The sequence below is a fragment of the Protopterus annectens genome, chromosome 4.part1, assembly GCF_019279795.1.
Source record: "Protopterus annectens isolate FY-2018-M chromosome 4.part1, PAN1.0, whole genome shotgun sequence".
Taxonomy (NCBI): Eukaryota; Metazoa; Chordata; order Ceratodontiformes; family Protopteridae; genus Protopterus; species Protopterus annectens.
In genome coordinates, this window is record NC_056734.1 from 814,822,561 (window position 1) to 814,848,031 (window position 25,471).

Sequence of the window (25,471 nt, forward strand, 5' to 3'; positions counted from 1 at the left end):
TTTGGCATTTATTTTGCAGACATCCAAGCGAATACCTCTGAATTGTTGCTGACCATGTTTGCTGATGCCTGCAAGTTGGGCCGCGTTATCCACTCATCCACTGATATTAAACTGCTCCGGAAGGGATTAGAATATGCACAGACCAGATGCAATAAAAGTCTCAAGATAAATACAGGTGAAGTACTGTAGCATTCAGCAAAAAAGCTATTCCTACATCATGTCACAAGTGGTACTCCTCTTCAAACAAGTAGCGTCATAACAAACCTTATGTGGACAACTATCTCTCATTCGATCATTATGTTTCTAATATAGTCAGGAAATCCTATCTGGTCTAGTTAATTTCCAAGGGAATATCTTTAAGATACAAAGAAGTTATCTTACTACTGTATTCTTCCCTTATCAGACCCATCAACACAAACAATGCCTTCTTTTGTACGTACAAATCCAGGACCGTCACTCAACTGGAAAGGCCCCAGTGATTTTTTAACTAAAATAATTACAGCCTTAGCCCCTCAATCCCGACAGGTTCAGCACAGCTCTCCTTATACTCAGTAGCCTATCCTGACAGGCTCAGCACAGCTCTCCTTATACTCAGGAGCCTATCCTGACAGGCTCAGCACAGCTCTCCTTATTCTCAGTAGCCTATCCGAACAGGCTCAGCACAGCTCTACTTATTCTCAGTAGCCTATCCGAACAGGCTCAGCACAGCTCTACTTATTTTCAGTAGCCTATCCTGACAGGCTCAGCACAGCTCTCCTTATTCTCAGTAGCCTATCCGAACAGGCTCAGCACAGCTCTACTTATTCTGAGTAGCCTATCCTGACAGGCTCAGCACAGCTCTCCTTATTCTCAGTAGCCTATCCGAACAGGCTCAGCACCGTTCTACTTATTCTCAGTAGCCCATCCTGACAGGCTCAGCACAGCTCTCCTTATTCTCAGTAGCCTATCCTGACAGGCTCAGCACAGCTCTCCTTATTCTCAGTAGCCTATCCTGACAGGCTCAGCACAGCTCTCCTTATTCTCAGTAGCCTATCCGAACAGGCTTAGCACAGCTCTACTTATTCTCAGTAGCCTATCCTGACAGGCTCAGCACAGCTCTCCTTATTCTCAGTACCTACCAGCTGCTTCTAGGTGACCCGTGTCTTGCTTTCTGAGACATGAAAGACCCAGTTCTATTTAAACTCCTATTTCATTGCAAAACCAATGGTTCAACAAACAGCAGTAGTAAGGAAAGAACAGTTGTGTAAAATCTTTCCATAACCATAGATGTCCTTCTCTTACATTTTGCAATATTCCTAATGTGGGATCCTCCGCCTCAGGCGACTCGAACATCAGCTCCTATGCAAAAGATTAAGCCTGGTTGCTGCCAGGTGCGTGGGATGTCCATAAGCAGGGCCATAAACCAGGGGCCTTAAATGTGACGTCTCCATGCACAGACCTCAGAACTGACTGCTCAGTCTGACAGTAGACTAAGTAATAACAATGATGTCATCTAGACAGGGTAGATGTAGTGAAGGGGATAGTTGGGTAGGAAGGAATACTTCAACATGGAAGAGAAGGACATCTATGGTTATGGTAAGATTTTACACAACTATTCTATGTCCTTCTAGTCCCATGTTGCAGTGGTCTCAATGTGGGGGAGTGCCACAGCTCAAGGAGGAGGAAGGGTGGTGGAAGAAGCTGCAGATGTCAGGAATCTCTGCAGGATTGCCCTTGCAAATCTTGCTCTGGCTCCAGAGACGTGGTCCAAGTTGTAATGTTTGGTGAAGGTATGCACAGTGGACCACGTGGCTACCTCAAGAATGGTAGTTGTGTCCAGGCCTTTGAGGAAGGCCCCAGAAGAAGCCACAGCTCTTGTAGAGTGTGTGCCTTGACCTCATGAGGTAAGTGTTTGCCATAGTAGGAACAACAGAAGGAGAGTTTTCCTTATCCACCAGGAGACAGTTTGTTTGGATACCACTTTGCCCAGGGTCCTGGGGTGGAAAGATACAAAGAGCTGACTGGACTTTCTGATAGCTTTGGTTTTGTCCAAGTAGAACCTTAACTGTTTGTGGACATAAAGGGAATGGAGTATTCTCTCAATGTCATTCTGTGGGGAAGGAAAGAAGGTGGGTAAGTGAACAGACTGAGGGACAGCTCACTGACCATTTTGGGCATGAAGGAGGGATTGGTGCACAGGGTCACCCTATCTTTCTGGAAGATTGTGTAGGGTGGGGATGCCATTAGTGCTTGTAATCTTGACAATCTTCTGGCGGAGGCAAGGGCTACTAGTAGGACAGTTTTCCATGTGCACATCTGCAGAGAAGCAGAGCTAGCTGGCTCAAAGGGAGCAATTGTGAGTTTTTCTAGTACACAGTTTAGGTCCCAAGGTGGAGGAATAGGTTTCTTTGGTGGCCTAAGGTGGAGAACCCCTTTTAAGAATAGTTTGACATCCATCTGGAAAGTAGAGTTGGGTCCAGAGCTAAGCAGGCAGAAATGGCAGATATGTGTACCTTCACTGATGAATATGAAGGGTCTGATTTTATGAGCTCACACACATAGGCTAAGCTTAGAGGAACATCTGCTTGGAATGGGTCTCCCTGCCTTTGAAGACACCATCTGGAGAACCTTTTCCATTTGGAAACATAGGACCTCCTGGTATTGGGTTTCCTGGCGTCCTCTGTATAGTGGTGGCTGAAGGGGATCAAAAGTTTATCACTCAGAGGGTTAAGCAGAGCATCTCCAGGTGTGGATGAATGAGAGATCCCTTCTGTTGTGTGAGCAGGTCCACCTCGTAAGGCAACTTGTGGTGATTGCCCTTGGCAAGAGATTGAAGAAGGGAGAACCAGTGCTGCCTTGGCCAACAGGGAGTCACCAGCAAGATTCTTGGCTTGTCCCTCCTAATTTTTAAGAGGACTTTTTGAATGAGTGGGAAGGGAGGGAAGGCATAAAAAAACAGTCCCTTCCAAGAAATGGTGAAGGCGTCCACTCTCCAGGCTAGTAGGGAGGGATCCATGGAGCAGAAAAGCTGCACTTTTCTGTTCTGGGGGCAGGCAAATAGATCTATTTGAGGTATGCCCCACTGGTGGACAATGTCTAAGAACACATTTCTGTGCAACATCCACGCATGATGCAGAGAGAATGATCTGCCGAGGGCATCCGCCTAATGGCTGTCCTGGGATGGAATACAGACTGCCTGCAGTGACATGTTGTTCTGAGAGGCTAACTCCCATGCCTGCATTGTTAGCCTGCAGAGCATATAAGAACTGGTCCCCCCCCCCGTTTATTGATGTTCCACACCACAACCACAATGGTGTTGTCTGTGAATATTTGTAGAGGCCCTGGTTTCATGAGTCAGAGAAAGGCCTGCAGGGCGAGGTGGACTGCAGTCATCTCCCTTATGTTGATATGCTTTTTCTGGAGGGAGGGCTCCCATAGGGCCTGCACCTTGAGGCCGTTCATAGTTGCTCCCCACCCTAGATTAGAGGCATGTGTGTGCACGGATTGCATTGGACTGGTGGGTTGGACGGTTAGGCCTGGGTTCTGTTGTACTTGCTGGATCCACCACCTCAGATCTGTCTTCGGGCATGGTAAGAAGGGTATCTGAAAGTCCAGGGGGTGGCTGTGTTGAGACCACACATTTTTCAGGTACTACTGGAACTTCCTCATGTGCAGCCTGGCTAGTGGCAGCATAGGAATTGTGGCTGCCATGGGGCCTAGGAAGCGAAAGAACTGCCTGGCTGAGAGGTGGGTGACCAGGAGGAGGTCTTGGAAGTAGTTGACTAGGGAGGATATCTTGTCCTGAGGGAGAAAGGCCTTCATCAAGTCGGTCCTTATTCTGCAGCCTAGGAAAGTTTTGTCCTGTATTGAAAGTGAGGAATGATTTTGCAAAGGTAGAGGGTGAATCCCAATCTCTGGAGCAGGGACATGGAGAACAGAAGGCGATTCCTGAGGATGACTTCCTCTTCTACTAGAATCAGGATGTCGTCTAGGAAGGGGTAGAATTGAATGCCCTTTGTTCTGTAGTAGGCTATTGCTGGGGCTAGGCACTTTGTGAAGACCCTTGTTGCAGTGGATAAACCAAAGGTCAAGGCAGTAAATTGAAAGTGTGAAGTGACTTTTTTCAAGAGGGAAAGACAGTGAGAAAGGCGGGATGATAGGGGAAAACGGCTGAGCCAGTCAGTCACACATTACTGTTTCTGTCTTGAAAGGGCTGCTTGGTGGGAGGTTGAGGAGCGCTGTCCTTGGGAAGGGTGTCTTCCTGGGCCCTTTTCTGTGCCTGGAAGTGGTGGAGGAGGCTGGAGCAGAGGCTCTTCTGACAAAGGAAGTTTTTGCAGGGTAATTCCTGTAATATTTAGGAATTGGGGAAACCAGTAAATGTTTTGGGTCCTGGATCTCCTTACTTTTTTTCCTGGAGGCTTTTAAACAGTTCAGCAGACTGTTTTCCGAACTGGAATTTGTTGTCCAGAGGTGCATCCAATATCTTGGTTTTAAAATCTTTAGGAAGGGACTGTAGCCTAAAGCCAAGAGTATCTGTGCAGAACAGAGGCAGAAGCTGCATCATAGCTGCACCTTATGCAGTGTCTGGCAACCTGAGATGCCAAGGACAGCTTAACGATGCTACCTGAGATTTGCTGGGAGAGTCAGGTATGGAGGAGAGCAAGGAGGCCATCTGCGAGACCAGATTTAGAGCATATTTGACCATGTGGGTCTGGTAATTGATAGCCCTAAAGGCTAGTGTAGAAGAGGTATATATCTTTTTACCCAGTCTGTCCATGACCTTGCTGTCCTTGTCTGATGGTAAGAGGGAGGAAGAAGGTATGAGTCTAGAATGCATTCAGGAGCTACTGCAATGACTGCAGGATCTGCCAATGGCGGCTTTATGGGTAAACTGTGGTCATCAGGGACCTTACAAAAGCGGTCAGGTCTTTTGGGAGCTGGTGGTTGTGATTCTGGTATCTTTGATGCTGATGCAAAAGCATCCAGGTAGGTTGGAATCACAGGAGGGATAGCTGAGGTAGAGGGTGAGTCAACCTGGAGTAACTCAAAATACCCTTTTTGGACTTCTGTCATCTAAGTAGCATCCCACTTGAAGTACTCCCTCATTTTATTGTTTCCCCAAACGTAATGTCTTCAGTGACAGAGTCTCCCTCTAGGGAATCCTCATCTGGGGAGTAGTTGTCCAAGGGAGGAGCTATATTGGAGGAGTAGGTGATGACTCCTCAGGGGAGGAGGAAGAGGAGTCTTCCTCTTGGATGTGAGTAGGAGGGATGGAAGCAGCTGAAGCTGGCCTGGGGATGAGGACAGGCAATATGGCAGTTGTGGATGCTGAAGGCCGAAGAGCCATAAAGGCTTGCAGCAAAGACTGGGAGAAGGAGTGCCAGTCTGGTTACTCCTTAGAGGAAGCAGACAGGTGCTTAGTTTTTTTGTTTCCCTTTCACAGGAGTTGATTTAATGGAGACAGAGGGCCTAGTTTCAGGGATCCGGTCTGTGGGTAAGGATTTGGATTCCTGGACAGCGGATGGGCATCCGGTGCAGCCTGTTTCCCCCTCAACCTCAGCTGAAGCCAACGTTGGAACTACCTCCGAGGAAGTGCTTATTGGTGCTTCCGAGGCAGCTTCCCCAAGGGTGGTCGCTGAAAACGCTGGTTCCAGCAGACATTCCTCACTACCTAGATCGGTGGCTGGCGGGACGTCTGACGATGAAGGGGAAGAAGTGGTAGGCCTTGCAATTTTAGCCTTGTTTTTAGACAGCTCCGCCTCAATGGCCAACTCCAGATCCATGCATAGGGCTAAGTGTTTTAACATCTGGTTCTCGAGGTAAAGTTTTAGGGGTGCCAGATGACTACGGAGAGTTTTCAGTATGAATGACTGGCAGATGCTACGGGTGGGTGTGGTCATGTTCCTGGCCTAAGCAGAGTAAATAAAGTTTGTGAGTATCTTTGTGCAGAATTTGACATCCACACCTACATTTTCCCTTCCTAGCAGACATCAGCTAATATATAACAACAACAACCCAAGCTCAAGCAAAAATAAAGGATTTTCCCCAATGTGGTACTTATCTTTAGACGTCTTGAAACAGTGGAGCGAAGTGATTGATCTGACGTTCGACTGGGGCAGAGAAGTTCTGAGGTCTGTGCACGCAGAGGTCACATTTAAGGCCCCTGGTTCATGGCCCTGCGTGTGACATCCCACGCACTTGGCAACAACCAGGCTTAAACTTTTGCATAGGAGCCGATGTTCAGGTCGCCTGAGATGGAGGATCCCACATTAAGAATACTGCAACATGAGAATAGAAGGACATTGTAAATTTCACACACAAACAAACAAGACTTGTTGGAGGGATAGGTTCCTAACTAAATGTATTCCCAGCCTATAGAATAAGTTACCACTGCAGGTTAAGGAAAGTATTCCATTGTCTGCCTTTAAGGTTAGTCTTGTTGACTGGATGGGTGGACAAATTTTCACAAGTATTATCATATACATCCTGATTTAACTTGGGAGATAGGCAGTATCAAGTACACAAAGGGTGGCAAGAACTTTTATGCATCTACTTAAAGGTGTATACTTCTAGGCCTCTTATGGTCCCTGTGACTGCTTGCCTAGTGTTGTTTGTATGCTAAAGTTAGACTGACGCCTTTCAAATTTACTGCATTTTACCCCACGCTTAATTTTTAGCCATAAGACTTACTCAATCATAATGGAAGATAGCCTGTCAAATACAGAATTTCTGCACACATATGGGTCTACACAACTGAACAGACTGTTGCAGAAAACTTCATGTAGCAAGCTTTATACCATGACTATAAAAAGTTAGTCTTCCATCCATTACTTTTTTTTTTAAGTCACCAAGCTTTATTATACTCTCTTACTGATATTTACTTCTTTGGTACAGTCTGTGCTCTTCCGTTCTGAAAAGTATCCATAAAAAGGGGTACAGCTGCAGATTCTAGTAGTTGAAATGCAGCAGAATAAGTTCTTAACCCAAAATACTGCTCAGGTGTAACTTAATGACAATAAAAGGCATTTTCATGTTTCACCTGAAATAATACAATTTATGGAAACTCAACTGCATGTAGTCCATCTAAAAATTTAAACGTGCCACCTCAATTTAACCAGTTTGTTATGAGAAAACTGAGGTCTCTCATTAAGCTTAGCTTTATGGAGTAGAGCAAAAGAGCCCTGACTAGGATTTAGATACTTCAAGTTTTAACAGCAGTTTGGGCGCTGGATGAGTCAAGGAAGGGTAGGAGTTAGTTACTAGCATTGGCTCATCTACCCTTGGGAGAGGGAATGCTGACCATATTGGCTGCTTCACCACCTAGAAGGTATGATCTGCAGGTGCAATAACTGCAGCTGTTAAACAGGGACGTGAGTTTGGCTTACCAAGATGGTGATGCCAGGTAGCCTCATGAACATGCAGACAGCAGCACAAACACATATGAAGAGGACACAGCAGTCTGCCACTGTGATATGAGTGCTCAAATAAGGCACCAGGGGGCAGGGCTAGGGCCCAACCAGTGACACTCTCATGCTCACACTGACAAACTGTAAGCTAAGACAAAAGCAACCACCCCCCCCCCCCACTAGATGAATAACACCTCCATGATGAGGACTCCCTGGATGGTGGGGGAACAAATGAGTTCAAGACCATTAGAACAGAATGGGAGGCATGGCTCTCAACAGGAATGGAAGGAAAAGTCATCTAGGGGAAAAAAATTCTGTCATTAGGAACGCATTTTTTTCATCTGTGATTTTTTTCCCCAGATGACTGCTGATCATCAGGTTCCTTGTTCAGACTTCCAGGATGGGTTGCCAGAATGGGATCATTATTTAGGTAACTATCACCATTTTTTCTATGTGGCCCACTTTTGATAGCCTTCAAGCATATATACTTCAACTAATGCTTAGCCCTGGCTCCAATGCACACTGCCTGGTAAGCATGCATGTCTGCGTATCACCTTAGTCGGTGCCTGACATGACACCCAGCCACTGTGCCATCCCTGTAGTGAATCGAGCTGTCTTTCTCTCCTCAGGCTGGCTGAGCCAGGAGTGGCTTTTCCAGTACCCAAGGACATTTTTTTTTTGTTAATAAAAGTTTTATTACATCAATTTTACCAAAATTGATACAGAATTAACATGGAATTTGTAAAGACTATATGAATGACATTAAAAACATTAAAACACTGAGTACAGTTAAAAAAAAAAAAAAAAAGAATGAAGTCTTCAGCTGATGTGTATTTAAATAAGAAACAAAAAAATTTCAGTTCTTAAATCTTAAATAAAAAGCATTTAAACACAAAGTATTCTTAAAATGACTGATGCATTTACCAGAGTAATGTATTTTGAACTCATTGTTATTCATGGTTTAAAAATATTATAAGGATTTCATGTAGTGCACACCTGGTGCTGTACAACAAATGCTTTTCTCATAACTGCTCCCATCAATGTTAGCAATAACTATAGAATTTTGTTTTCAGTATTATCAATACTAGTCTGATAACTTACTATTTCCTTAATGTAAAATGTAACGCATCACTTGTTTATTTTATTAAATAACAGGAACACTGTAATTTAAACATTTAATTGAAGCTACTGAAGAAACAACAAATACTAAATTAATTTTTTTCTCTATATAATTTAATAGCAAAACTTATAAAAGTTGCCAGGTCTACATCACTGATACATGGGAGCTGCTGTAGTTTTGGGTCATGCATGAGAAAAAATAAGAAAGAAAGAAGCATTTTTAAAAGTAAGTACTTACTTGGGTAGAGAATCTTTGTGTTCAGCATTGGCAGGTTATCCCTGTGAGCTGTGTGAGGAGGAAGCGATGCAGAAGAGCCTGCAGTCATACCTCCTTTACTGATCAGTCGTTCACATGGTGATTTGGATGCTGCAAGAGCCATAAACAGATGAGATCTGGACATAGCTAAGCTGCTGAAAATAGTTTGTAATATCTCTTTCAATGCGCACAGTTGATTTTTAAAGAAGCATTCTCAAAATTTACAGGCTTCATATTACAGTAAGATAATTTCCCAAAACCATGTGTTTGTGTGTGTATACACAGATAAATATTTTCATCCACACATTTTGTTTTTATGGTAAGATAGCTTCCTAAAAAAGTACATATAATATATATACACACACACACACACACACACACACACACACACACACACACACACACAGTAAAGTGAAAAACTCTAAATCCTTCATGGAATACTATCTTGTCTCACATGTATGTAAGCTATTTGCTGGTAACACTGCATGTACTTACCCACAGGAGGTTAGTCTGATAAAGGAAAGGAAAGACGTCTGTACTTTGGCACAGATGATTAGCAGTCCCACTATGTCTTGGTCCACTGGCTACTTACTGCTTTGCACTGCTAAGGTCATTCCCCTCTGAAGAAGGGTGGGCCGAATTGACAGATTTACATGTTAGAGACAATATGCCTAATATCTCTAGGTTGGGAAACACAAATGTCTTTCAGAACTGAGCAAGATCAACAGAACAACAGAAACCTACATACATGTTCTTATCTTCCAAAACAGTTGAACTAAAAGCCAGCTCCATGGCTGAAAGGAATAAAGTCTTATGTCTCAGCACACGTGGATCCCAGAAGCAAGTGCATTGCTTGAAGAATCAGGCTGAGAGGGGGAGGAAGTGAGTATGTAAAGCTGACTTGCTTACTCCAGAGGTACGGAATGGTTAAGGCTCCGCAATGTGAGATCCACCTGTTAGACGAAAAAGGCAGCATTAGCCTACAAGATGCATGGGAACATAGTTTGCTAGTGAGTGTAGTGCAAATCAGCAAGACAATACCAGTGGGATTTGTTGTGCTGGCAGAGACGGCCAAGGATGAATTAGGAAATCGATAAAAAATAGTGGGAATGATTAAAGATAGACTAGTCCAGGCTATGGAGAAGGGTGACAGGAAGAGGGAAAAAAGCCAAAAGAGAAAAAAAGACAATATGGCTTTCCAGGGTTGTGAAGTTAATGACTAGGGTAAAAGATACCTACAAGGGCTGGAAAGGAGACAGTGGCAGGTGAAGGAAGCTCAGTACAAGGAGACTAAAAGGCAACAGAAATCAACCTATCTGCAGATGGCACAAAGGTAAGTGAAGCAGTGAAGGATGAAAGAGCCTAAGGAAGGATATGTCCAGGCTAATCATCAGAAAGGTGTCAGCTAGGATTCAACGCAAGTGCAAAGTACTAAACTCAGGTTGGAGAGGGAAGTATCAGCTGGGGCAGTAGTAAGAAATGGTGGATCTGAAGATGCTGATCACACCTAGACTGCGTTGGAAGCAGAATGAGAGAACAGCTGCAGTGGTACACACAGCTCTGGGGAGTATCTTTACAGGGAACAGATTCCAGAAACAAAGAGGTACATTTTTTTCTCTGCAAGGCCCAGGTCAGACTATACCATGAGCACTGCATGCAGTTCTGGGTGTCATATAAGGAAACCCATGGCAAAATGCTGGAAGGAATCCAGAATAAAGCTACCAAAAAGATCTGAGAGACAGAGGGGAGGATATATGTGTACAGGCTCTTTCACATCAAGAGAGACAGGGAAACATAACATTGGTACGCAAAATCATGTTAGGGAGATGTGAAATGGAACAGTTAGGACAGGGTGGGGGGTGAAGGGGTACAGATGGAAAGTGTAGGTATTAGCTACTCCCTATATCTGCAAAAAACACTTCCTCAAAGAACAGACAAGTGGTGGAAAAAGGATCCATACAGGCATTAAACAGGAAAAGGGGCAAGTGAAAACAGTAAGGGTGAAAGTATAGACATGATGGAGAATGGTAAAGCCACTTGAAAAGGCAGCCTACGAGGCTTACTCTGTTATCAAGTAAAGAATGTAATGAAAGAAATGGTCACACCAGACAAGCAGTGCAGGTGGGTAACACGTTTTATAGTTGATAAAAGGAGAATAAGGTGGATAAGAAGAAATTTATCACAGTTAGCAAAATCACACCACAAAACATCATATAAAGTCAACACCAGAAAAAGTAATTTTTATAAGTAAAACAAATCAAAGTGCTCCATACTCATGCTTATCTAAATATACTTATCTGGGCTAGCTCAGCCTTACAGCTTAGTCAAAAACTTTCTTACATACAAAGTTTTGCAATCTCAAAACTATAAAGCCCAATGTGTGGTTAACACAGATTCTGCTAAGTAATCCTGTCCTGAATAAACTGGCATTGATGAAAATTATTTATTCTGGGTAATGTTAGGGTCAGGGTTCATAGGTGTGTACCAGGGTAACGGCCCTGGAGCCTTTACAAGCCTAGCCCATAGGATTACCCTGGCATTGTGCCACCCAAAGTACAGTTGTGTACACTTACCATAAATGTAGAAGTTCGAGTGTATTCACTGTTGCAGTCCTAACAAATGGGCTATCTGGCTCCCAGTAGCCCTCAGTCGGTCAGAATACCAAAGGTAAGTAAAAATGATGTCGGTTGACATCGGTTGTAAAGGACATCAGGGCTTCCGATACAAAAGGAGGCAGCTGACATCAATTTCTCGGTCTTTCTTGCCATAACAGTCAGGAGCCCCCAGAAAATGAGGCTTAAATCAAAAACCAATTTGACAAAAAACAAATTAAGCCTATACCTCAGGAAAAGAGAATAGGAGAGGACCACAAAAAGGGGGAAGGAGGGAGGGAAACCAGGACTGCAACAGTGAATACACTCGAACATCTACATTTATGGTAAGTGTACACAACTGTACTATGTTCATCATGTTTCACTGTTGCAGTCCTAACAAAAGGGTTGATTACCAAAGCCCAGAGAAAAAAGGTGGGAAGGAACCAACAGCATCAAGGGTTGGAGATAATGCCCTGCAATACCGCAGTGGCAAACCCTGCCCTGGCTCTGGAAAACAGAGGCAAATTATAATGCTTTGTGAAAGTGTGAACAGAAGACCATGTGGCAGCCTCCAAAATGTCTTTAGTAGAGACACCCCTTAGAAAGGCTGCAGAAGTGGAAACTGCTCTAGTAGAGTGGTTCCTAACCTCCTTGAGGCAGAGCTTTGCCATGAAAGGAATAACAAAAAATAATGCAATGTGCAATCCATTTAGAAATGGTCTGCTTAGAAACAGCCTTGCCTTGGGCTCCAGGGGCAAAACTGACAAATAACTGTGCTGATTTCTGAAGGTCCTTAGTCCTGTCCAGGTAAAACTTGAGCTGTCTGTGCACATCAAGCATCCTTTCACCTCTATTGCGAGGATTAGGAAAGAAGGTAAGAAAGTGCATGGACTGATTAAGAGTCAGGCTGGAAACCACCTTAGGCATAAAGGAGGGATTAGTCCTCAAAAAGACTATTTGCATGGAAAACAAGAAAAGGCTCCACGGCCATCAAAGCTTGCAGCTCCGAAACCCTCCTTGCTGAAGTTATAGCCAAGAGGAAGGCAGTCTTCCAAGAAAGAAACTTTAAATCTGTAGAGGCAGCTGGCTCAAAAGGAGGAAGAGTGAGTTTCTCCAGAACAAAATTAAGATCCCAGGCTGGAGTAGGTGCTCTTCTGGGAGGTTTTAGATTGCTAGCACCTCTGAGAAACATTTTCATCAGGGGATGAGAGAAAATGGGTTGTTCAAGAGAACAATGAGCAGAGATGGCTGAAGCATGGATCTTGATAGAGGAAAAAGAAAGACCACCCTGAAGCAAATCAGCCTGGTATTCCAGGATCAGAGGAAGGGTAGGATGAAAAGCAGACTCCCCTGTAGCCTGCATCCATTGAGAGAACTTTTCCCATTTGTCAGCATAGGATTTCCTAGTGCTAGGCCTCCTGGCCTCCCTCAGCACGTCAACCACCTGTTGGGAAATGGAGGAAAAAAGGGAAGGAGTCATACAATGAGCCATGCTGCCGAATGGAGAGACTGAAGATGAGGCTGTAGAATGCATCCCCTTTCCTGAATCAAAAGATCTGGCTTCAAAGGAAGATGCCAAGGAGGAAGATGGGAGAGACTGCGAAGCAGCGGATACCAATGCTGTCTGGGCCAGTCCGGAGCTATAGTCCTTGGACGTCTGTCCCTGATTTTCACTAATACTCTGGGAAGAAGAGGAAGAGGAGGGAAGATGTACACTGATAGCAAAGCCCAAGGGAAGGACAGAGCATCCACTTTCCAGGCTCTGTTGTGCTGCTGTCTGGTGCAAAAGAGAGGTAGCAGATGGTTGTCTGGGGAGGAGAAAAGATCCACCTGAGGAGTGCTCCAATGTTGAATGATGCTGTAAAAGACTGCTCTCTGTTCAGCTGCCACTCGTGAGGATCCAAGGTATGCCTACTCAACTGGTTTGCCAAAACACTGAGCCTTCCTGGAAGAAACTGAGCTAGAAGATGCAGGTCCAGGGATGCTGCCATGGACCAAAGATTCATGCTTTGCCTGCACAGGGTATAATAGTGAGTCCCTCCCTGCTTGTTGATGTACCACATGACCGTGGTGTTGTCTGTCCTGACAAGCAGGGTCCCTGAAGAAAGAAGATGCTTGAAAGCCAGTAAGGCCTGCTGAACTGCAATCAATTCTTTTAGAGTTATGTGCAGGTGCATCTGCTGGTCGTTCCAACGTCCCTGTATGCATCTGCCATCCATGTGTGCTCCCCAGGCATAGTCCGATGTGTCTGTAGTCAGAACTTGAGTGGCAAGAGGTGTCCGAAAAGGCATGCCTTTGTTTTGTAGACAGGCTGTTGCCCACCACAGAAACTCCATCTGCAGAGATGGAAGCAGAGGAATCATCACATCCAGGTCCTCTGACCGTTGACACCAAATGTTCTTGAGGTATCATTGCAATTTCCTCATATGCAGCCTTGCATATGGAATCATGAGAATACAAGATGCTATGAATCCCAGAGCTTGCAGGTATTTCCTTGCAGGGAGCTGGGACAGGCTTGTCAAGTCCTTGAAGTAAACTGAAAGAGTTGTCTGCTTCTCCTGGGTGAGATATATCACCTGGGCGGCTGTGTTCAGACTAGCTCCCAGGAATGTTATCTCCTTGGATGGTACCATTTTTGATTTTTTCTCGTTGAGTGTGTAACCCAGGGAAGAGAGAAGAGTCTTTAAAAATTCCAGATCATTTAATAGCTGTTCCTGAGAACTTGCTTGAATCAGACAGTCGTCCAAGTATGGGTAAATCTGAATTTTCTTCTGCCTGCAAAAAGCAATGACTGGGGCCAGGCACTTTGTGAAGACTCTGGGAGCAGTAGATAAGCCAAAGGGCAGCACAGAGAATTGCTAATGTTGCTTGCTCACTCTGAAACAAAGGTACTGCCTGCAACTTTTCCCTGATAGGAATGTGTAGATAAGCCTCTTTGAGATCCAAAGTTACCAGCCAGGAATCCTTTTCTAGAAGTGGTAGTAACTGATGTAGAGTGAGCATTTTGAACTTTGAAATTACAAGAAAAGAGTTCAGAATGGAAAGATCCAGGATAGGATGCCAGGTGCCTTCTTTTTTTGGAACCAGGAAAAGCCTGGAATAAAAGCCCTGGCCTACCTGCTGAGCAGGGACTGATTCCATTGCTCCCAGATGAGACAGAGACAAAATTAGTTTTTCTACTTCTGCCCTTTGGTTTGGAGGAACATCTGGGAATCCCTTAGGAGCTGGAAAGGTGCGGAAAGAAAACTTGTGCCCTAGGGACACTGTTCTGAGCACCCATTTGTCCATGACAGTGGCCCAGACATTTGCTAAAAGGGCCAACCTTCCCCCTAAAGGACTCTTCCAGCAAGCAAGAACAGGCAGAAGTTGTAAAAAAGTCATTGAGAGTGTTTTGATTGAGATGCTGGCTTGGAGCTTTCCCCCTTTAGAAGTGGAAGCCTGCCAACGCCTAGACCTTTAAGAGGTAGGCCCCTGCCCCCTAGAAGATTTGTAACCTCTAGTCCTGTAACGGTTCTGTCTGCTGGTATCAGGAACGGTCCAACTCTTGGAAGGGTAATTCCTGCTACAGCGAGGGGGTTGAACTTGCAGAAAATCCTTAACAGTTTGCATGGACTTGGTCTTATCCTCCATCTTCTTCACTACCGCCTCTGCTTTGCTGCCAAAAAGACTGTCTTTATGCAAAGGTACATCCAAAAGCTTAGCCTTGACAGGTTCTGGAAGAGGCTGTTCTCTGAGCCAAGCGTGCCTTCTAATAACAGATCCAGTAGCCGTAGCATTACTGATGGCCTCAAGGATGTCAAAACCACAATGCAAAGAATGCTTATTGACCAGACTGGCTGAATTCAGTAAATCCTGCATGTCTTTACTCTCTGCCAAAAGAGGTACACTTGTTATCCTGGACTTAATAGCCTCCAAGGTGTGCTGCTGGTACTTCAGCATATGAAAAAGACAATTGGTAGCACTAATAGCTAGATTGCAGAAGTATAAACCTTCTTTCCCCACCTATCTAGGTTCCTAGACTCCCTGACAGAGGGAACAGGATTCCTGGTAACAGTGGCCTTAACTTCTTTGGAGCCCTGAGAAATAACCTCTGGATCAGCCAAGGGATTCCTGAAAAGAAACAGATGAGAATCAGGGACTCTGTAGTACCTGTCAGGTTTCCTGGGAGCAGGAGTAACTGAATTTGGAGACAAGGAATTTTGCAGAAAAACATCAACAAAAACTTCCAACACGGGGAATAGCAACAGGCCTATGCTGAGGTAAATCCAGAAACTCCCTAATCCATTTCTTGGATTGAGGATAATCCTGACTTTCCCATTTAAAACATTCTCTGTGTGTATTTGAAGTATCACCAAAAGAAAATCCTCTGGAGGAGAGGCCGAAGGAATGGACTCCTCTGCATCTGAATCCTGAAAAGGAGAAAAAGCCTGAGAAAATTCCTCTTCATCAGCAGAAATGCTGGAAGAATCAGAACCTGAGCAGGACAAAGCACAGGGGAAACATCCCTATTCCTTTTAGAAGGAGAAGGCTGAGAGCCCCTAATAAGAGTCAACAAATCATTAGCCATTTCAACCATTTGGGATTGAGGGGAACGAGAAGAAGCTGGAGCATGCCTTTTCATAGACTTACGAATGGAAGATTTACCTGCAAGCCTGAAAGATTCGGGAGGCCTGGCAACCACCGAAGTCGCAGCAGAGACTGAAGGAAGATGTTTGCTGTCAGAACGCAAAACGGAGGCCTAGGACACTGTAGTCAGTTTAGCGGTTCCGGCTCCAGCAGAAGAGGCGACCGGCGACAGGTCGGTAGATAAAACGGAGGCTGAAGGCCTAAGGGACTTGGAATCAACCAAGGCCTGCAGTTGTACATCAGCGGACTGCAGGGACTGCAAAAGGGTCTCACTGGCTACCGCCTGACTGATGACCAACTTAACTTCATCAGAGGACTTAGCTTTCTGAGGCCTGTTGCGGTCCTTATCCTTATGTTTCTTCAGAACAGCCGAAGCCTGAAGACTGGCGGACGCCATACCAATAAACTTAGGCCAAACTCCAAAACGCCTAGCCAAAATCTTAGCCCGATGATGGATAGTACGCAGATTAAAGGAGGTACAGAGATCACACTTGGGAACGTTGTGGTCAAAGCCTAAACAAATAATGCAATAGGAATGAAAATCGCTATGGGGAATCTGCTTTCCACAGGTAAGGCAATTATTAACTTTTTCTGACATTCGTTAAGGCATAAAAAGAGGATCCCCCAACAGGGTACTTAGCTGTAGTAGACTTCAACTCTTGTAGTCAGAAACCAACAAAGGTAAACCGCAGAATGGCACTCATGCATGAAAAGCTTCTGCTTCAGGCTCCGCGGCAAGGAAGACTGAGGAAGTGACGTTGGCTGCCTCCTTTTGTATCAGACGCCCTGATGTCCTTTACAACCGACAGCAACCGACGTAATTTTTACTTACCTTTGGTATTCTGGACGACTGAAGGCTACCGGGAGCCGGATAACCCATTTGTTAGGACTGCAACAGTGAAACACTAGTTCCTAGTGCCTCTTTTGAGTAGAACTACTGGAGTGATCCCCGGGGTGAATTTTCTATTTCCCATCCACTCATCAAGATTTCTCTTGAAGAGGGCCAGTGAGGTGCTCTGCTTGACATGTATGATACGACTATTCTATAGGATGGGCAGTCTTCTGGGTTATGAACCTGTCCATCCAGCATGTTCTGTTGATTGCGGTAATGAGGTTGAGGTCTGTGGAGTGTGTGGTGCGGAGGGATTGGGATTTCTTTAGATGTAGCATTTCTAACAGAGCTGGGTCAGACAAGGCTTTGTAAGTCAAGCACAGATCACCTCTAAGTAGGTGATATGAGACAGAGAATATTTGGGAGTTTTTTGAATCTGTCCATATAGGACAAGTATTTAAGGCCTAGGATCCTCTTTGTGAGGTACTTTTGCGGCCTCTCCAGTTGTTGCAGGTGTCTAGTGAGGTACATGTCAAATGGGGCATTGTACTCGATGATGTATGATAAGGGAGTTTTTCCAGTCTTGGGACTTCACCTTATTCCGCATCAGTTTTCTCTTCCTGTTGTAGAGTTTGTTTATGGCAGGGGGACAGCATCTTAGTTCTAGTGGGTATGGCAAGATCCATGCATTTGTTTACATGTTCGTACAGTGCATTGGTCATGCAACTATATTCCATTTGCATGGGTGCCGTGAAGTTAGCCACCTCTGTTTTTAAGAGCCCAAATTTAGCTTTGGAGAAGTTTTTCATGGTGGTTACTTTTGTTGGGGGGTTGGGTGGGATGTGGATTTCCAACGTGATTAGCTTGTGATTGGATCTAACCAGGGAGGAGTTGACTGTTGGTGTAGAGCAACTATCGCCCATGTTAGTAATGACCAGGTCAAGGATGTTGCTACCTCTAGTGGGGGTAAGAGCGAGCTGGTCCAGGGCAGTGGAATTAATGAATTCCAGAAAGTGTTGGGCAAGTGTATTAGTACACGAGTAGTTTTCCCAGTTAATGGAGGGGTAGATGAAGTCACCCAGTATGAGAGTGTTAGGTGGGACCCTAATATTCTCCCGGGTGCTTAGGAATGTGGAGTGTAAATCTTGGGACACGGTTGGGGACCTATAGCAGGCTACGACCTGAATCACTGTCTTACCCAATGTTAGCTGCACCTGAAGTATCTCCGATGCATTATGTTTGGCTACCAGTCTGTATGTGTGTGCATCCTTTATGAATATGGGAACACTACTGTCTTTGGGGCTTTGGTCCAAGTTCTGGGGGTGAAAGGTGTGGAATGAGTTATAACCTGGTAGTGCAGTGGTGCCTTGAACCAGGTCTCTGTTACAGCACAAATATCGATGTTCTCCATTTTAAGGAATACTTCGAGGGGAGTGCATTTTGAGATTTAGACTTCTAGCGTAGAGCAACATGACCCTCAAATTGCATTTGTTTGTAGCTGTTATGTGGTAATTTGGTCTTTGGAACACTGCCTAAAAAAGGCACTACAGGGGTGGCCAGTATCTGGAAGCCCATGGGTGACAGATGCAAGCCATCTCTGGCAAAGCATCAAGGTCTGTTCAATCATGTTATCCCATGCAGACAGATACTAGATCCCCTTAGAATTCCACCAGAAACCTAGCCAATTGTTGAAATCAATAATTTTCTGCTTGTACTGTGGTACCATTCTGGGTAATGGTAGGATGCTGCTCAGGGCCAGGGTCATACCCACCTGGGTTACATAATCCAGGGAGGTATGTCACAGGTCATTCGCACCCACATGTACAATGACAGAGTCATATTTGTACCTGTTGTTGAGGGACCTGAGTGCGTGCATTATGTGGCGAATCCTGGTGCCTGACAGGCAGCTGACTGTTACTTTCTCCTTATTCAACCTAGTGAGTGGGACATCAGTGTGTCTCACTATAGAGTCATCTATGACTAGTGTGTTGGGCATGCTGTTTTGCCTCAGGGGCTTTGGTTGAGTGGCAAACTCTTTAGGAGAGTTATGTGTCTCGTGATTAGTGTTGTGTTGTGGTAGTCGAGTGCATTTCTGCCTTGGAGATCTCTGCTGTTTGGTTAGATTCTTATTGACAGCCTCTGCGAAGGTGGGTGTGTGGTTTGTTTTTTTATGTGAGGGCAATGTCAGTGTGTGTTCTGGAGGGCTATGTGTTCCATGTTGTGTGGTGCAAGTGTTGACCTTCTTCTCTTGACCAACTATTCTGGTCTTGGCTGGAGAGTGTGTGGCTTCCAATTTGGATATATAAGTGCATCTCTCACAAGTCTGAGCGTTGGGGGTAAGAGGAGAGGGTTGTCAGTGTACATAAGCTAGTTGCGACATTGCCTCAGGATGCCCAAGTTCACCAGGTTAATAGGAGATAGCACAGGGAACTGACCTTTAGACAAGCCTGGAGGGGTGGGCATTAATAAGTATCGGAGCTGTTTCCTTGTAGAACATTTAGTGTTGGTAGCACTTTTGTGTACAATAATTGCTACAAGAAGTCTGGTAGTAAAGTGCTAAACTAACAAGCTAGTAAAAGTGCAGGAGAGGCGAGAACTAGCAGATCTAAGGGAAAAATTGAAGAGCAGACTTTGGCACTGCTCAGAAGCTTACAAACAGTCCTGGATACAGCAAATCTGTATCTGGACTAGATTAGTTACAGGAAAGGTAAGAAACAAGCACAGATATGGGCTTTTAAACCAGAAAGTTGAAAGAGATGGAAAAATGCCCAAATGGCCAACACACTACAATTTCTGGGCCAAAACCCACTCCTCTTGTGGTAGATAGGCCACCAAGTACTTACCAGTCTCAGTGATAAGCTAGAAGGCTTCCCTCCAACACAGAAAGTCTTGGGGGGCTCAAAAGCTTACAAACAGTCCTGGATATAGCAAATCTGTACCTGGACTAGACTAGTTACAGGAAAGTTGGGGAACAAGCGCAAACGTGGGCTTTTAAGCCAGAAAGTTGAAAGAGATGGAAAAACTGCCCAAACGGCCAATAAACTACAATTTCTTGGCCAGAAACCACTCCTCTTGTGGTAGATAGGCTACTTCGTACTTACCACTCCCACTGATAAGCTAGAAGGCTTCCCTCCAACACAGAAAGGCTTGGGGGGCTCAGAAGCTTACCAACAGTCCTGGATACAGCAACTCTGTATCTGGACTAGACTAGTTACAGGAAAGGCGGGTTAATCCATAATGTTAAGTTGACGATAATGCTGTACTAGGGACCTACCCACTTTCTACTGGCCCATCAACAGTGAGGTCCTCACTTTATGGTTGCCCCTACTCTGGGGATGGCTCTAATCTGAGGGTAGGCTTACAAGGCAAAAAAAGAGAAAATGATCTGCAGCCCAGAGAACAGTTGATATCCAGAGCACAGCAAAGGTAGTGCTGGTGATATAAGGACAACATTTGGCACAGAAAAGGACTTTAAACATACAAACACACACGCGTGCACACACACACACACACACACACACACACACACACACACACACACACACACACACACACACGTGCACACACACACACACGTACACAAACTGTGACAAAGTGCCAAGCCTTGGATAAACACCTTGGCTGCTGTAGTAAAGGAAAGGCTGCCCTATAACAGGGTGTATATGGAAAGCAGACAATGGCAGGAAGTTAATGGGAAGTGGCTGCTCTTGAAGTTATATCAGGGTCAATTCTTCTGCTAATGTCAGAGTCCTGATTTGAAAGTGAAAAGCAAGAGGAGTCTCCAATGTAAAGAAGTGTTGACTGCATGATGTTTCAGCCATCTGTAAATTCAAATGTTTCAGTCATGTCTATTTAATCATCTGTTATTCTTACAAATGATACGTATCTTTGTGCAAATGTATGTACGTGTATGTGTATACACGTACATACATATATATAGATATACATATATATACATATACATATATATATATATATATATATATATACACACACACACACACACACACATATCGACACGTGTGTGTGTGTGTGTGTGTGTGTATATATACATAAATATATATATATATATATATATATATATAAACACACACTTATTTATATATATATATATATATATATATATATATATATATATATACATATATATACATATATGCATATAGATATATATACATATATGCATATACATATATACACATACACACACACACACACACACACACACACACACACACACACACACACACACACACTGTATTTGTTTTTATGTATTTTATACACACGTGTACATTTTATGTGACTGCATGACTTACATATCAGATAGTGCTACAGTGCTCCCCTAGCAACCACTGTGAGGAATATGGATCTGGGGTGTTAGGACACTGTGGGACTGGCATTCCACACATGCAGCTTTAATAGAGGAAGGCATTTCCCAGTCCTGTAAAAAGGGAGGAACACAGCAGAGGAGTTGAGAGAGAGCAAGACACAGAGACGGAGAGAGGCAAAGACCACCAGTCTGCAAGGGAAGTAGACTGACAGACAAAAGGCAAGTAAAAGGTTTTGTAGCTGGATAAGAGATTACTAACAGGTGGCAAGTCTATTTTTTTTCTAAGTGGCAGAGATGGTCCTGAAGGGACCATTCTAATCTTTGGAAAGGCTAGCTGGGTAGATTCACAACATAACTTACAAGACTTTGGACAGAGAAATCTCCCAAAGTACCTTAGGACTGAGGTACAAAAACTGCATTATCCTGTATATCGTTCACTATATAATCTTTGTGAATTAAAAAACAAATAATTTCTGGTGAAGTGGCCATCCTGCATGATGCCTCCTGAAGAAGTATCTCTGAAAACTGTGGTACTGGCCATAGCCCTAGAAAAAAATACTGTAACAGTACCCTGCATTGGTTTGATACCATGCAGCCTGCAATGTACATTGAAACTGTAAACTGGGAAATCAGTATGCCAACAGTATTCTTCACAAATTAAATAAACAGTTGATTTCCTCTCCTAATATATTTGGTTCTCAGAATGTAAGCAAACAACTAGTTTCTAGGATCTAAAATGTGAAACTTGTGATTTCCCAGGTTCCTAGGCCGAGAATAAAAGAAGAGGAGGTGACTTTCCTGATTCAGTAACAAATCACATAGAATTCTGACATTAATCATGGATCTCTGCCAAAAATACTACCTCAAAATTTACACATACTAAATAAAGTGTCTAACCACATAAAGCAGTGCAGACAAAGCACGAGGTACTAAAAGAATCAGTAACCAAACAAGTACCTGAAATGATGACCCCTCGCAAGATGAAAACTAAGCACTAAAATTACTACATAAAAACACAACTTTATTGTAAAAAAGTGAGTTTAGTGTTTTCATCTCTACAGACTTCATCAGAACTAATAACTTCAATGGAAGCACTACATTGTAACTGGCAACCACTGTTATACATCGTATGACGCCATTCTCTCCTTTTAACAAAATTCATCAAGTACAATCCATTTAAATAACCAAATAAATCGACCACAACACAGTTAATAATGTTAAAAATGAGTAAATTAATCAGTATTTTATGTACGTAAAAATTAAATATGTTAAAAACATTAAATAACACATAATAAATAACACACACCATAAGAAAGCATCCAATATGAGGAAGTTGGTGACAGAAAAAGCAGATGAAAAAACTAGATAAACCTAACAGTAGCACACAAGTTTTAACAGTGGAGCTAGGGAAACTTGATTGTTTAACCTTGGAGGAACACTGGCATTTAACCTTAACTGCCAAAGTAGTTCCTGGTATTCGAGCAAAGTTTCCCCATTGTCCACTCCTTGGGTTCCGATCAACTTGCTCAATAACCCAAAAGAAAAACCTACTATTCATACATTCTAAAGAATGCCTGTACAGGGCGTTCATCTCTGCTCCCTTTTTTATCCCATTAGTGTGATCGTACATCCTTGCCTTTAAGGATCTTTCAGTTTTCCTCACATAAAATGAATAACAAACTTAATAAACTACATAAATCACTCCCATAGTTGAACAATTAAAATGTTTATAACCTTTAAAGGTCCTACCTAAATTGGGAAGATCTAAAACGTCACAGTCAGCAACGTAAATGCAATGTTTGCACATCCTGCATTTCTATGTTCCTTTAGGTTTTACATTTTCAACAAACTTCCCTTTCTTCCCTTCTTCTAGGATCTCTTTAAAATTATGCCCTCACTTATATGTCAGTGGCTTGGAAAATTCTTCAAGCTATTACATAGTTTTGAAAAAATATGCCAAAACAGAAAATTTTCTGTATATCCCTAGTGTCTTATTTACATTTCAAAATAAAGGACCTATTATAGTCAAATTAGTTGACCTCGGTGTTAGGAACTCGCCCTACTCCATCATCCTTCATCCCCAACAGGGGAACCACATTTTGTGCCCCATCCTTCTAGAACCTCGGGCACTAAAGCTTTCACTAACTGGGCTGTTGTAGAAAACAATTCCTCTATTTTGTCTGTTTCTTCCACAAAATTTTCGTGATGGGAAGTCATCCATGTGACACTAACTAGTTGTCCCTTAACAATATTTCTTTTTTATTGAGTGGAGGGGGGTGCTCACTATAACAATGTAAGTATGAGTTTGAAAAGTTTTCTTTTCTATATAACCTAGAAATAAACCTATTACCGTTTAAATCCTTTAAAATAGCAACATCCAAATAATTAATCTCATTAACTCCATATCTGTGTGTAAACTTAAAAAATTTAGTAGTGTTATTAATAAATATCAAAATTTCTTCCAACTCTTGGGCTGTACCATTCCAAATCAGAAAAATATCATCCAACAATCATAGATAAAGGGACATTTAGCTTGGATATTCCGATTTTAACACAAACTGTTGCTTCCAGTGATATAATACAATATTAGCAAACAAAGGGACACAGACTGTGCCCATAGCCACTCCACTCAATTCTTTATAAAACTTTCCTTCAAAATACATAAAGTTGTTAGTTAAAACAAACTCCATGCATTCCAATAAAAGTCTCAATTCACTTCCATTCAGAAATTCACAATCAATCAGTACCCATTCAAACCACTGTAAACCAACTGAGTGGGAAATCACAGAGAACAAATTTTCATTGTCAATAGTAACTAACAGTGATGATGAATTATACAAGTCCATATTAAGTTTAGTTAGAAAATCCCATGAATTACTGATGTAACTTAAAAAAGGTTTTCATTTTCTGTTTTGTGTCTTAGGGAGATCTCTAATAGCTCCCAATTTACAGTAATCTGCAAACTTGGTGACCCAGAAGACTTTAATGTTATCCTTGACTTCCGAGAAGTAGATGCCAAACAGGAGCGGGCCTAGCATGGAGACTTGGGGTACTCCACTGGTGACCAGTCTCTTGGTGGTGGTAGTCTCACTGATCCTGAATTATTTGGTCCTGTGAGCCAGCCAGCAATCAAATGAGTTATGTACGGGTTTACGCCTAGCTCAGAGAGTTTGTCAACAATGCCCAAATGGGGTACTATATCAGAGATTCTGAAGATTTAATGGAAACATTTGATTTGACAATGAGAAATAGTGAAGCACAGGCAGGTTAAGAAAATGATACAGGGGTTGGAAAAGATGAAAGATTGGGGATGACAACTGTGATCCATGGAAGAACAGGAAGGTAGAAGGAGACACCATGGGAAGGAGTGAAACTGGTAGAAATGCTGAGAGCAGGTTTGAGTAAAGAGAGTAGGAAAGGGAGAAGAGGATCAGCTGTGTGAAACTGAGGGGGGTAAATGCTGCTTTGGAATATTCAACCAAAGATATTTAAGAGACGCTACAACATTCTGGTGAAGCTGAAAATGATGGGCTTCTGGACGACAGCTGATAACATGGGGAACAGACAAACAATACACATATGTGATGGTTGTGTGAAGAGATGGATACATTTTGGAGTAAGGTGGCTGGCAAATGGATTGAGAAGTTACACTGGGTTGCAGAATCCTCATGGGAGTAGTACATCTTTTGGACAGGCAAGGGTGGACTACCTGACCCAGGGATTAGGTTACATAGTGCACTTTGGTAGAGTGGAGACAGCAAGAGATGTTGGAAGGGGCTGCCAGATAAGGTAGATGTAAAGATGAAATCTGGGAACCTAAAAGGGGTACACACTGATGCAAGTTGTTAAATACAGATGGACAAGAGGCAGGACAGACAGGACATATGTTAAAAAAAAAAGAACACCTGACAAAAGTAACATGTCAAGACATTTACACTTCTTGTCCACATTTAGGCTGTTAGCCACTACAGTCAAGATGAATATTTCAGGAGAACAGAAGCATTACTTATAACAGAGTTGACCTTTGCCAAAGGTTTCCAAGTACTTCTACAGGTCTGAAACAGTTGTTTTTGAAAGGCAACATCCCAGTACTAGTCTATGCTGCTACATAGATATTTTTACAGTAATTAAAAACATTACTTTTTAACCATAAAAATATTCAGGCAAGCTCCATAGACAGGAAAAAGTATAACTAAAGAGCCAAAATGAAAACCAAAGTAAAAATGTGTTTCAGGAGAGGGAGAGAGAGACAAAGAAAGAGTTCAAATTTCCGAAATTTGCAGAGATCAGCTACTTCAAGAATAATTACCATTGCCAAAAGGTACACTC

At 43.2% G+C, this 25,471-nt stretch overlaps 1 protein-coding gene across 1 annotated transcript in view; it reads right to left on the minus strand.

Annotated features, from left to right (window-relative positions):
* Positions 1–25,471, minus strand: part of DGKD (diacylglycerol kinase delta) — a 1,200,459-nt gene that overhangs the window by 241,313 nt on the left and 933,675 nt on the right. Inside the window, exon 17 of the mRNA XM_044070581.1 lies at positions 8,743–8,871. Within this exon, the coding sequence (XP_043926516.1) occupies positions 8,743–8,871 (129 nt within the window). The remainder of the gene's footprint in view (positions 1–8,742; positions 8,872–25,471) is intronic.